This window comes from Somniosus microcephalus, chromosome 11 (genome assembly GCF_052327205.1).
Source record: "Somniosus microcephalus isolate GS21.2 chromosome 11, FLI_Smic_1.0, whole genome shotgun sequence".
In the NCBI taxonomy this organism is placed as follows: Eukaryota; Metazoa; Chordata; class Chondrichthyes; order Squaliformes; family Somniosidae; genus Somniosus; species Somniosus microcephalus.
In genome coordinates, this window is record NC_140997.1 from 225,795,974 (window position 1) to 225,810,506 (window position 14,533).

The window sequence follows — 14,533 nt, forward strand, 5'->3', positions numbered from 1 at the left end:
TATAAGACTGGGAAATTTGTATTTAATATAAATTTTAAAAGTTCAGGCTACCTCTTGCGACTGTTCCGTGTCTCATTCCCCTTCCTGCTTCTCTGGAAAGCCGGATATCGTCTGACTCCTACTAAGCTGGCCCGCAAATCAGGTCGGGTGGGGGGGCAGAAAAGAATATTGGACGGGCCGCGGTTCAGGTTGGGGTCCGGGGGGGGGGGGTGGTCGGGATCAGGGGGGGGGTCAGGGGTCGGGGGGGTGGGTCCGGTGGGGGGGGGTCAGTGGGGAGAAAAGAATATCGGACGGGCCGCGGTTCGGGTCGGGTCGGGAGAAAAGAATATCGGACGGGTCGGGGGTCAGGTTGGGTCGGGGGGGGAGGGGAGAAAAGAATATCGGGCGGGTCGGGTCGGGGGGAGAAAAGAATATCGGACGGGCTGCTGCAGCTATCGGACCGGCCGCTGTATTGTTGGGTTCACTTTCCCGGTACCTCCTTCACACTGCCCGGCTCGGCCTGCAATCTCCTACCCAGGAGGGAACTCTGTGACCCTCTGCCCTGCTCAGCGTAAGTCGTGCGCCACTCTGGTCATGTCGTGCGCACGACTTACGCTGAACGAAAAAACTTTTGGTTTTTAGAGGTTTTCGATTTTCGGAAGTTCGGATAAAGGATCGTCTACCTGTATTGGCAGCTCTTTGGTACAGGAAACTTTCGATTTACCGGCACCTAAATAACCGGAAATCTCGGTTAACCGGCAAAATTCAGGAGTAGGTTTTACTTCATATTGTGCTTGTGTTCCTCCATCTGTTGCTGTGCATGGGTGTGGCTGCAGCTGTTGCTAAGCTACAGAGACGCTTGGAACTTGTGGCCATTGTTCTACACTTGTTGCTAAGCAACAGGGTTTGTTGCTTTATACGGAGCTGTCAGCTCTCCGTATCTTTTACTATAGCTTTCGGTTATCCGGAATTTTTGATGAACCGGCACCACGTCGGTCCCGTCCGTGCCGGATTAAAAAAAAGTTTCCTGTACCTTTTTGAAGAGGTCTTTTGTCATATGTGAGCCTAGTTAGTGACTGTTGGCAGGCCATTAAACAGTGGCGGACCTAATTCATGCATACTTCATTGTTGAAAAGTAGGAGCTTAGGCTGATTTTTAACCAGCCCGCCCCACGCTCTCCGATCACGAGGCCTGAGGCCAGTTGCAGCATAGATTTCGGATTGAAACCTGGGGGGAACTTGAGTGCTTGATAGATATTAAATCTTGGCAGTTTTATTTCTTCTCTTGCAAATTTCCTCCCTTGCCCCCTCTCCTGCAGGCATTCAGTGCATGCTGGGGCTGAGTTCCAAGGTGATGCGTGCCTTTCCTGAATGGTCACTATTTCCATGTGAGCATTGACCGTACTATAGAAGGCATCACAACCAAGCCCGAAATTCTTCCTCACCTGCTGTCCACAAAATAAGTTTGAAATGCAAGATGGACAAATACTTTTGGAAGCAAATGGTAAAAGTTTGTGGTTTTAAGTATAAGAACTGTAGTACAGGTAGTAAGAATTGTAGCTACAAGCAGTAGCAAAATTCATGATGGTACATTGTTGGAAACAGCAGGATTCAGAATCTAGCTTCTTTGACTGATCAGGAGTGCTCTGGAATTCAGATCTGCTCTTTGGTTCAGTGGCAGTACGTTTTTTTCCCCGCAGGTGATCTGTGTGTGTTTCTTTTAAAGGAGTTGTCTTGCACTGCCCTATATTTATTTATTTATACGGTAGTGGGAATTGTGAAACTAACAGTAGAAACCCCCTTGTGACCTGAACTGGATATCCCTGTTTCTTCACTCTCTCCGAAGGTGGACCGAGTTAACACAAGATGAGGTGAAGTTTGGTTTGAATTGTTAAACTGCTTTTATTCCCATGTAAGGTGAAACTTAGAGCAGCAGGTATGATCAGAGTTGCTTTGTTCAGTTGGTGCAACTTATATTGGTTTGGTATAAAGTAAAGAAACTGCAACACAACAACCACTTCAGTGAAATATTTTACCTAACTTGAACAGATTAATACTTCTGCATCCTTCCTGTCCTCTTCTCTTCTTCTTAGGCAGTCCCTCGGAACCGAGGATGACTTGCTTCCACATTAAAAATGAGTTCTCAGGTGACTGATGAGTCCAATGAGGGACCTACCGTCTCTGTCACAGGTAGGGCAGACGGCGCTTGAAGGGGCGTGTGGGTGGGGTGCTTGGGTTGACGTGCGCTGCCTGCGCTTGGCTTCCGCTTGCTCCCGGCGAAGAGACTCGAGGTGTTCGGCGCCTTCCCGGATGCTTCTCCTCCACTTTGTGCGGTCTTGGGCCAGGGATTCCCAGATGTCGATGGGGATGTTGCACTTTTTCAAGGAGGCTTTGAGGGTGTCCTTGAAGCGTTTCCTCTGCCCACCTGGGGCTCTTGCCGTGCCGGAGCTCCGAGTAGAGCGCTTGTTTTGGGAGTCTCGTATCGGGCATGCGGACAATGTGACCCATCCATCGGAGCTGATCGAGCGTGGTCAAAGCTTCAATGCTGGGGATGTTGGCCTGAGCAAGAACACTGACGTTGGTGCGCCTATCCTGCCAATGGATTTGCAGGATCTTGCGGAGGCAGCGTTGGTGGTACCTCTCCAGTGCTTTGAGGTGCCTGTCCTACAGCCCCAGACACAACCTCACTCCCTGCTGTCTCTTGCCTTTTTTAACCTTCTAGCTGCAGCTTCACTGACTGATTTCTGGTGTATGTTGTGACTTTTTTAAAAAGCGTCTCTCATTGTGTCAATAGCTCGTCCCTCTTCACAGATCAACTGAGATCGAAGGGTTTTCCAACACAGTGGTGAGAGGTGTCTTCCGAATGACCAGACAAACCAGCAAATCACTCATTATTTAGCCTCCGGGAGAAGCAACTTCTGTTTAGCATATTCGCCACCTTTTTGTCAGATGACTTTTCTCCTGAAAATATATATTGCTTTTTAAAAACTGGTCAAAGAAATCCAGAAATGTGACGCGGGATTATTATTTTCAAAATTGGTCTTTGAATATTTCTTTCCTTTTTCTTTCCAAATATATTTCTGAAGTGTTGCTTCCTCGGTTTACTGTGCATTTACTTTTCAAAGTTTGTTTTGGGGCAGTACAAAAATGAATTCCAAATGTATAGAGCACCTGATTTAGGGCAAATATGATTCCAGATAACACTTTCTGTAGGAATTTCTTCCAAAGTGGTACTGACTGATTTAAGCTTTGGTTTATGCAGTACAAATCGGAAATGGCCAATTTTCAGGATTCAGCGCTGTGTATTTAGAAGAAAGTACCATAGGCAGCAGCACTATACTGTACTATAAAGTGTGTGGGAAATTGTGAACCAAGGTTACTTTGCCTTCTATTGGAGTGACTTTTAATGAGTATGTTGTTAAAATCAGAGTGTAGTTGTTTCCAAATGAACTTTAGCTGTTTCAAACATTTCATGATTTACCAAGAAAAATTATGTAATAGTCATATTTCAGTGAATCTCTTTTATTGTTTACATCAAAAGAGACTTTATCGATACCATAGTATAAAACGGCATCATCTCTAAGTTGAGGTTTATTAAAAGGACACAGCTGCAGGCAAAGCACGGTCAATGTAAACCTTTTGACCCTTGTTTCTAACTCGTACACGTGAACAGTAATCCTGCACTGAAGCGTTAGTCCATAGCTTCCAGGGGACATTTTGCAAGCAGAAAGGTGCTGTTCTGAGACCAGTTGGAGACCATATTCCTGATGGGACATCGTGGGGAGATGCTTTTTTGTAGAATATCAGCCTGCCAGTAGCTATAGAGTAACCATTCAGTGCATGAGTTTGAGCCTATGTGAAGCATAATGGAGCCGGCAGCGTTTAACTACTCTGGTGGATTACTAAGTATTGTGGGTTTCGACTAAGCTTTCCACTATATTTTTCCATTCATGCACAAAAAGCCCGTTCTTGGACAGCAGTGACTTAGTAATATCCAATCCTAAATCTCTCTCCCTCCACCCTACTGTAATCATAAAAAAACAATTTTAAAAAGGGCTTCCTGCCATTCACTGTACATTTGTCTTAAAATAGGCACTAGCATAATCGAGAATAACTCCCTGTGACAGCACCATGTGCAGTTTAGCTAATTAATTAAGCAAGAGCTTGTTCCGCTGGAGTTTGTGAATTACTGATCTTTCACGCTCACAATGTATTCCTACAGTTCGGGTAAGTAACCATCTCTTTTGAATCCTGCTAAATTAAAATGAGCAAACTGTGTATGTCAACGTTTTGGAAATGAATTAGTTTGTTTAAGGCTTACTGCAGAGACAAGTTTAAAAAAAAATCTGTGTTGTATCGATAATGCTGTGAAACGTTTGTGTTGAGCAAAGTTGAAAAGTTGGTCTTAATGGGATTTGAGTCAGAAAATGCTGAGACCTTTGAGGTGTTCAGTGACGAGGACTAATCCTGATAAAGCATCAACATTACAGCTTGTTGGATATTCAAAAACATTGTCAGAATGATGATTGTTCAAACCTCGGATGATGTGAATAATATTTTACATTATTCTTGACTATTCAAGGGTATAGTGGTTTTCTGTTTCCACAGATGTTATGTAAAAGAAATTAATATGCAGCAGAGGTAGATGAAACCAAGTTTATAATTAATACTAAGAGTTTAGAGGAACTTCAAGATGTGGTACGTTATACACCCCAGTGGTGATCTTCACGTTATCTTACAACTGCAATTTGTTTTCTTATATTGCTTTTTAAGATGAGCAGATTATTTTCATATAGTATTTGGTTTCTGGATGTGCACAAGATTTTTCTGAGATTTGTTGGGCGCAAAGAAATGTCAAACCTTTTCAGAGAACTGTGAAGTTAATCATTTACTTACATTTCTGTGCTGCTACTCCTACCAAGGATAAATGGTATTTATCCGAGTGCTGAGAGACACTAGGAAGATCTGTGACCTATTGATTGTTATTTGGAAGGGTGGAGGGGGTCAAGGGACACTGGGGAGGTACCCCGAGATTGGAAATAGGCTAATGTGGTGCCCATATTCAAAAGGGTAATAAAACGGAGGCTAGCAACTACAGACCCATTAGTCCCACTTCCATGCTATATAAAGTAATGGAGTCGGTTATCAGGAGTAAATTTGTACAAATCCGTACAACAGTAATCTAGTTAATAGCAGTCAGTAGGCCAAGGTAGGCCGAAGTATACAGTATAGTCCAGCAGAGCAGCTCTGTTCTGATGGCAGACAAGTCCAAGAAATTAAATTTGAGTAGAGTTCCAGCCATTTAACAAGAACACAGTAGAAATACAGAAGAAGCTGGGTTGGGGGAGGGGAGCAATGTGTTCTACACATGATCTTTAAAGATGTAACTTGAACTTGTAGGTTGTGCTAAAATTTCCCCATTATTGGGGGCAGGGGACATTGAGCAGTGGAGGAGTTTGCGGGGGGGGGGGGGGGTGGCGGAGAAAGGGCAATGGATGACCATAGATAGAGTTACAAAGGAGAAGAATTCAATCGGGAGCTGCCAGTCTGGGAGCCATCTTTACCAAGTGGAGACAAACTGGACGGCAAACATGATCTCTCTGGATGGATGAAGTGAGATTGCATGGAGTTTGCAACACGGGAACATGCTGTTTGGTTCAACTAGTCTGTGTTGCTGTTTATTCTTCACACGAGCAGTAGTCCTAATCCCTTGTGTCTGCCCTGTTCTCGTATTCCTTATTCTCCATATACCACGCATGAGCTTTTAGGCTCTTTGCTTATTTAGAACAGATGTTCATGTTCCATCATTTTCACTTTCCTGTACATTTACATAGTGCCTATTGTCCAGTTTTGAATTTATACTCCTTCAAAAGCTGCCTGGTACAGTTGACATGAGGGCTGTGCTGGGTGGACCTGAGAAGTCTATGTTGCTATAGAGAATAGTCACTCAGTTTTTTATTCGTTCCTGAAATGTGGGCTTCGCTGGCAAGGCCAGCATTTATTGCCCATCCCTAATTGCCTTTGAGAAGGTGGTGGTGAGCTTCCGCCTTGAACCACTGCAGTCCGCGTGTTGAATGTACTCCCACAGTACTGTTAGGGAGCGAGTTCCAGGATTTTGACCCAGCGACGATGAAGGAACAGCGATATATTTCCAAGTCAGGATGGTGTGTGACTTGGAGGGGAGCTTGGAGGTGATGGTGTTCCCATGTGCCTGCTGCCCTTGGTGGTAGAAGTCACGGGTTTGGGAGGTGCTGTTGAAGCCTTGGCGAGTTGCTGCAGTGCACACGGTGCGCCGGTGGTGGAAGGAGTGAATGTTTAAGGTGCTGGATAGGTGCCAATCAAGCGGGCTGCTTTGTCCTGGATAGTGTCGAGCTTCTTCAGTATTGTTGGAGCTGTACTTATCCAGTCAAGTGGAGAGTTTTCCATCACACTCCTGACCTGTGTCTTTATAGATGGTGGAAAGGCTTTGGGGAGTCCGGAGGTGAGTCACTCGTGCAGAATACCCAGCCTCTGACCCGCTCTTGATAGTCACAGTATTTATGTGGCTGGTCCAGTTAAGTTTCTGGCCAATGGTGACCCCCAGGATGTTGATGGTGGGGGATTCAGCGCCAATTTGAAGTGCAGGATTTCTTTTGTGGTCATCGGGGCATATTTCAGAAAGCCAAGGTGAGCAAAATGGCTGCAAAAATAACCATTCTGGTCATCTGTGATAATAACAAATGTCCCATAACTGGAGCATTGTGGTACAGGATACTTGGGATTTCCAAACCAGCGGACATGATTCAACGTTGTAACTTGGCTGTTGGAGACCCCGCCACAATGCACTGCCGTTGTCATCGCTCATCCAATGACAGAAGTTGGGTTGCCTTGGGATTCTATTAAAAGGTGGACATTGTTGCATTTACCAAACCTTAAACAGTATCTTGTTGCTGATAAAGCCAAGACTAAATTTTTTACTTGCATTGCTTCATAAGCTTCCCTTTTCCTTCTCTACCCTCTCACCCCAAGCCTTCCAAAACGAGTGGAAAAATTCCGGATGATCTGTGGACAAAGGAAAAGTTCAAAATTGTAATGTTAGATGTCATTCAGGCATCGAGTCTGTAGATATTCTCTCTCAAAATGAAATCCATTGAATGTTTCTTGTGCTCGCCCTGTCGTCCAAGGTATTTTGGTGCCATGAGTTGTGTTGATGGTTCAATGTGATCTTTTAAAGGTAAGAAGTCACACAACACCAGGTTATAGTCCAACAGCTTTATTTGAAATCACAAGCTTTCGGAGCGCTGCTCCTTCTTCAGGTGAAGTGGAGAAATGCATAAAGACACAGCTTATATAGTCAGAGAATCATGTCAGATGTTTACAGGTAACCTTTCCAACTGCCATTTATCACACCTCGGCAGAGAGATAATCACAGCAGTCAAAGGTGTGAATGGTGTCCAAACAGGTCAGTCAGGGAAACATTACATCAAAGAACAATGAGGTGGGGTCATAAGGGGTCAAATATTGCAGATGCTGGGGTCTGTATGAAAAACAAAAAAACAGACAAAAAACATTTTTTTTTGGCTGGAAATCACAGCAGGTCCGGCCGCATCTGTGTAGAGAGAACAAGCCAATGTCGACTCGAGTCTGGATGACCCTGCATCAGGTGGGGTTACATGTAGCGTGACATGAACCCAAGATCTCGGTTGAGGCCGTCCTCGTGGGTGCGGAACTTGGCTATCGGTTTCTGCTCGACGATTTTGCGTTGTCGTGTGTCTCGAAGGCCACCTTGGAGAATGCAACTCCAAGGTGGCCTTCGAGACACACGACAACGCAAAATCGTCGAGCAGAAACCGATAGCCAAGTTCCGCACCCACGAGGACGGCCTCAACCGAGATCTTGGGTTCATGTCACGCTACATGTAACCCCACCTGATGCAGGGTCATCCAGACTCGAGTCGACATTGGCTTGTTCTCTCTACACAGATGCGGCCGGACCTGCTGTGATTTCCAGCCAAAAAAAAATGTTTTTTGTCTTTTTTTGTTTTTCATACAGACCCCAGCATCTGCAATATTTGACCCCTTGTGACCCCACCTCATTGTTCTTTGATGTAATGTTTCCCTGACTGACCTGTTTGGACACCATTCACACCTTTGACTGCTGTGATTATCTCTCTGCCGAGGTGTGATAAATGGCAGTTGGAAAGGTTACCTGTAAACATCTGACATGATTCTCTGACTATATAAGCTGTGTCTTTATGCATTTCTCCACTTCACCTGAAGAAGGAGCAGCGCTCCGAAAGCTTGTGATTTCAAATAAAGCTGTTGGACTATAACCTGGTGTTGTGTGACTTCTTACATTTGTCCACCCCAGTCCAACTCCGGCATCTCCACACCATCTTTTAAAGGAACTTTTACATTACAGGAGTACCAGCATTGCAGAATCATTAAAATATGGGTTGGTGAGTCTGCTGTCAGGCTCTGCTTCCCTGTTCTTGTTATGTTGGGGGAGCTGGTAGCCACGTTTCCATTGTAGGCAATTGGGTTTCAATATTCCTATTGGAGTGCTGCACTGCAGTAAAAGCAGGCACACAACCTGTTTTTGTAATAGCAAGGTAGCAGCTCACCGGGCTATTTTCTCAAGATGGGAACAATATTTTAGTTACTGTAGTATCAAAGTGCCTTTAGATGATCTAGTGAGCGTATCTTTACAGGAGTATGATTTTCTGCATCTGCTTCCATGTTAAGTAACAGCAGTTAATGGTGGCATCAAGGATCTAGCAATGGTGATTGGCTTGCCTCGTCTCGCCTCAGGAGCAGAATTAATACAAATGTCATTTTGAGTAGAAAGCAGTAGGTTCAAATAGGATGGTCAAGATGGGAGTAGATGTGTGAGAATTTGTCAGAAGCTGCTACAATCTAGCTGATTAGGATCAATGTTTTTGCTTCTTTCCTGAATTCTGACTGTGATCTGACATCAGTGAAAGAAACTTATCACCATTTTTCTCCCTAAATTTGATGTGCCCAGTTTTATATCTGTGGCTGAATGTTTCTATGTTCTATTTTTGCTAAACAACCAATTCTTTCAAAGTTATATAATGAATGAAAGGGGAATTCAGTGCAAATTGAAGAGTTGTGTTGATGCATGACCAGAAATTCAAAACACTGATTGACTCTTGCCAGGTATAAGATTTGAATGAAAGCTCAACCTTTTACAAACTTTTTAAAATAAAGGAACTAATTAACATCTGTCAGCATTTAGTAAGTTTATGAAGGTTACCCTTTTATAATGGAATACATCTGTAAATTTGCAACAAAAAAATTACCATACTTTTTGTCTCTGTGCGAGCTATGGACACGAGGCCTAGATACGGTTGGAGAAGTGACATTTTATTTGTGATAGGCTGCCTTTTCTATGGAGAGAAGCCGCATTCATTAAGCAATTGTCGATTGTTGTTGACATTTGGATTGGCATCTCATAACAGAGGTTCCCAAAATTGACTTATTGCATACCCGCTTCCAGATCTACCCGCGCACCCCTACCAGCAAACAAGTTTAATATTTTAACTCCTTTAATGCACAAACATTGGTACACCTTGAGTTAAATTAACTACTTTACACAACAAATTCCCACAGAGTTTTAAAGCTTCGTCTGAGTAGCCTATTCTAAAAATGCAATAAATACATAAATAAAATTCATAATAAAATCCACTGTTAGACAATTTCTCCCGAGTACCTGCCCCCGCCCCCCCCCCCCCCCCCACCCCCGCCACTGTTGTCTCGCGTACCCCCTACGCCTACCGCAGGTACCGAACCCCTGCCATAGTGGATGTTGCTTAGCAGAGGGCAGTTATTTGTGCTTGATTCTCGCTTTTTGTGTATTGAGTGGGATCCAGCTGTGTTTTAGAAAAGGTGAGCGACAGTTTTTGGTCTGATTGGACGCTAAGAGATTTGATTGGCACTGAGACTACAACTTAGTTTAGGAATGTCTACCTAATCTTCGAGTGTTGAGTGTACTTTGTTTGACATGCGTTCAGGTGCTAAAACAGGTACTATCTGATATACCTATCAATTCATCCAATGAAAAGCGACGAGTTAAGAAAGTAACTATAGGTTTTTATTGGCTAAATAACAGAGCCCACCCTCGTGGGTGATCGGATCCAACAAGGAGGAATACCAGCCAGTCGACCACCTTTATACCTGGGCAGGTAGGTGGAGCCATGGGCGGAGTCAGCAGTGGTCAGCCCAGGTATAACAGCGTGACAAGAGGCGACCTCGTGTAGTGATACAACAGTGTAAACAGTGATAACCATAGTGTAACGATAGTGAATGATAAAAGTGGTTTACCACACTATCTGAAGTGAACTTTATAATGCTGTTAACGGGAAGGGTTGATAAAGGCTGGAATTGCGATGAGAAAGAAAAACCTATACTAAATGGATTACAGTGCTTTAATTCAACATTTACCTTCAGGAGAGTTTTCTTATATTCATTCTCGGGATGTGGGTGTTGCTGGCAATGCTGGCATTTATTGCCCATCCTTAGTTTTTTTAATTTCAAAAATGTACTTTATAAAATTTGCAAAGGTACGTACAGTACAATCCAAATGTCACAATTCAAATAGTACAAAACGGATCCTACAGGATGAATACATTCCATGGCACTCCAGGGTGCCTTATTCCACATTCAGTACAGATTACATTTACATTACAGTAAAAAAAATTCTTATACATTCAGCCCGAGGGGGGGGGGGGGGGGGCGGGTTTACATGGGTTCCAGCCCCTCAGTGTACAATGGTGGGCGGGCCCTAAACCGTGGCCTTTCCCCCATTGAGCCTTTGCGGCGGCTGAACCAAGCTTCAGTGTATCTCTCAGCACGTAGTACTGGACCTTGGAATGTACCAGTCTGCAACTCTCGGTCGTGGACACCTCCTTGCTTATCCTTGGTTGCACTGATACAACGGTGTGGCTTGCCAGGCTACTTCAGAGGAGAGTTAAGAATCAACCACGTTGGTGTGGGACTGGAGTCACATATAGGCCCAGATTGAGTAAGGACAGAAGGTTTCCTTCCCTAAAGGACACTGTGACATTGTTGTGAACAATCCAACAGCTTGATGGTCACGTTTACAGATTGTTTTAAAACTGAGTTCAGATTCTCAAACTGCCATGGTGGGATTTAAACTCATGTTCTCTGGATGATTAGTCCAATAACATAACCACTACACTAATGTATCCGTATTCCAAACAAGTGTTCTGTTCCCCAGTACTGACAGCATTCACCTTGATGTGCACAAACATTTACGCAAGGGGAGGGGGAAACCAGCTTTGTGAATGTCAGTCGTAAATCAAGGGCATTGACTTTCTGTAGGTTGTGAACTAACTGCCAATATCTGATTTGTGTTGGTGTGTATTTACTGGAGCTGTAGTTGTGTTTTGTTTTAAAAAAAAAAAAAAATGTATGGACCACTTGGAACAGGATGAGAGGATGTGGAGGTGTTTTCCCAGATAACATTAAATGTTGTTGGAAGGGATTCTGTTCATGCACAGCTTTTGCGTCTCGATGATTTTTGGATATTTGTCAAGAGAGTATTCCACTTTAAATTTCATTTAATGCAAGTGGGGACTGCCTGGAGACCCACATCAGGGTCCCCCTTCGCCCCCCCCCCCCTTTCACGCTACCAGTGGCAAAAGCAAACTGTTGCCACAGGTGATGTTGGATGCCATGAACCGCCTTTTTCCCCTAACTCTCCGCATACTTGTATATAGAATCAGATCATAGACTCGTACAGCACAGAAGGAGGCTATACGGCCCATCAAGTGCGCTGGCTCTTTCGAAGAGCAATCTAGTTAGTCCCACTCACCGGCTCTCTCCCCGAAACCCTGCAATTCTTTCTCCTTCAAGTATTTATCCAATTCCCTTTTGAAGGCTACTAATGAATCTGTATCCACCACCCTATCAGGCAGTGTCTTCCAAATCCTAACCACTCGTTGCGTAGAAACGTTCTTCCTCATGTCAGTATGTGGACTAAAGACTGGCAGATGGAATTCAAAGTCAGTAAGTGTGCAGCAACAAAATAAACACACCAGTAATTCTATTCTGATTGGGAGTAGGCTTGGTGCTGTGGATATGGGGGTTACAGGTTCACAGGGCATTAAAGGCCATGAGGTTAAAGGCGCAGTGTTGGCCTCCACACGTTAGGAAGGATATTGAGACTTCAGAGAGGGTACAACACAGATTTGCTAGGATACTAGCTGGTAGGAATTACAAATATGAAGAAAGGTTTGTAAAATTGGGCTTCTGGTGAAAGGTCATCGAACTGAAAGGTTTAACCTACCTTCCTGTCTCCTAACCTCCTTTAGTGTTTCCAGCATTTCCTGTTTTATCTCCGATTCCCAGCAGTATATTGGCTGCTTGAAAAATTGGAGCTTTTTCCATTTGAACAACCCAGGTTATGGAGCCAATATGATGGGGCTCGAGTCGTCAGAGTTCCAGAAAATGTTAATTTTCTGGATCATTCTGTTCTAATACTGAAGTCCTGGCTAATCACAACAAAAGCAACTGGGTATACAGGAAACTTTCGATTTACCGGCACCTAAATAAACGGAAATCTCGGTTAACCGGCAGAATTCAGGAGTAGGTTCATACTTCATATTACTTGCCTTCCTCCATCTGTTGCTGTGCAAGGATGTGGCTGTTGCTAAGCTACAGAGACGCTTGTAACTTGTGGCCATTGTTCTGAACCTGTTGCTAAGCAACAGGGTTTGTTGCTTTATACGGAGCTCTCCGCTCTCGTATCTTTTACTATAGCGCTCGGTGATCTGGAATTTTTGATGAACCGGCACCACGTCGGTCCCGTCGGTGCTGGATAAAAAAAAGTTTCCTGTATATCTGCTTACAGAGTATAGTAATAACGATTGGCTCTTTTAATAGGGCAGGTGGGTGACCTGCAGCTCGAGGTTCGATTGATGGCTGCTGATGAATCCCGTGGGATGCTCTTTGTTATCTGTTGCTTTTCATGTTCCTCTCGGCAGCATTATTATGCTGTGCCTGTTGTTAGGGGAGGTGACGGAAGCTTTGTTTGACCGTACGAATACAGCAAGAAGCCAAATGTAATCCAAAATTCAATTTTGTAACTAGGTAGTTAAAAAAAAAAAGTGAACTATTAAATACTAGCCGGGTATTGCGATTTTAGTGGCTCGCTTTCCATGCTGGCATATACAGAATCAGAGTGCATGTAAAAATACATTTGTCCTCTTAAATATATGTTTATAATATTTAATTACTAATAGGAAAATAACAATGCGCACTGTGTGTTTTACCCAGTCATAATCCCACAAGTAGATATTTGTAGAGGATAAATATTGGGTTGTCTTCTCCTCCACTCCTCGCACAGCCATAAGACACTGAGTGAGCATGTGCAGATTTTCTTCCAGCACGAAAGGGACAACAGAATTTGAAAATTAGCCAATCAATGTCTTGATGCTTTTGAAGGCTGGGTTTCAGTACGAGTATATTGACACTGACCTCAAATGATCACTTTCATTTAGTGATACCTAACTGTGGTTTCACTGTATGCCTTTGGAGTCGAGGAAGTAAGGGTGGGCTAGTTGGCTTTGACTTTACATAGCAAGGTCGCGAATGTAGTAAAACAAGCATGTGGTAAAACAAATAGCCGCCATTGTTCGTGTGTTACCTTTTCATCCATCTGCTATACCACCCAGCTCCTGACGTGTATTATTGTACCACTCTTGCATATTGTAAATAAGCCAACTTGCTCTATTGAGTTGCTGCAGAAATGCTAAGTTGGGTTACAGAGAATTAATTTTGTTTCCTTTTTTTTACAGAACCAGTTATTAGCAGATTAAACAGAAGGGTTTCAGGTAAGCCTTTTCTTGACTGATTTTAATCTTTCCAGATTGGATTTGTATTACAAAAGTTTTAGATTAAGCCCAATTTCTCTAATTTAGGTTTTAATTTATTATTGGGAAGTGCCTTGCCCTTACCTGGCTGAATTAATCCCATAAAATGACCATTTTGGACACCGATATTCGCAGCATTGTGGTAAGGGCAAGAGCGGTTGGAGTAGAGCAAAGGGAACATTTAATAGTTAGGCTGCAGCAGATGTGAAGCCTTTATCTCTGAAGCTGCTGTGGCCTTCCATGTTTATAAGAGGAAGATTATGTTCTGGACCGTAGTTTGATTTACTAATTTGTCCTTTTTGTAGTAGAGTTGTTGAATTTTGTCTGCATTTTTTGAAGGTCCTGATGTACTGATATTTATTTTAATCCTGAGTTAATTCCTATATGTGTTCATCAGTGAGAGAGATATTAAAGTGGTTTGTTTCTGTATAGATTTAGGTGTCTTTGCAGCAAATTTCTTTCTCAAATTTGCTGAAAATTAGAATGCAATAAAACAGAAAATGCTCAAAGCACAGCAGGTCAGTTATCAATTGGAAGAGAAAGATGGGTCAGTTTTGATTTAAGAATTATATCAATGTTGATCTGTATACTCTTTTTTAAGGTACTGACTGACTTGTTTATTTCCAGAATTGTATGTTTTCGCATTTGAAATGTTTTTTAT

At 43.3% G+C, this 14,533-nt stretch overlaps 1 protein-coding gene across 2 annotated transcripts in view; it reads left to right on the top strand.

Annotated features, from left to right (window-relative positions):
* prkar2aa (protein kinase, cAMP-dependent, regulatory, type II, alpha A) overlaps positions 1-14,533 on the top strand; it is a 286,292-nt gene that overhangs the window by 94,233 nt on the left and 177,526 nt on the right. Inside the window, exons 1-2 of one of the 2 annotated variants that reach the window (XM_086002062.1) lie at positions 3,671-4,205; positions 13,798-13,833. In XM_086002062.1, coding sequence (XP_085858188.1) covers positions 4,187-4,205; positions 13,798-13,833 — 55 coding nt within the window. In that variant the 5' untranslated portion in view covers positions 3,671-4,186. Of the gene's footprint in view, positions 1-3,670; positions 4,206-13,797; positions 13,834-14,533 lie in introns of those variants that run through there. The other variant, XM_086002060.1, reaches the window with a different exon arrangement.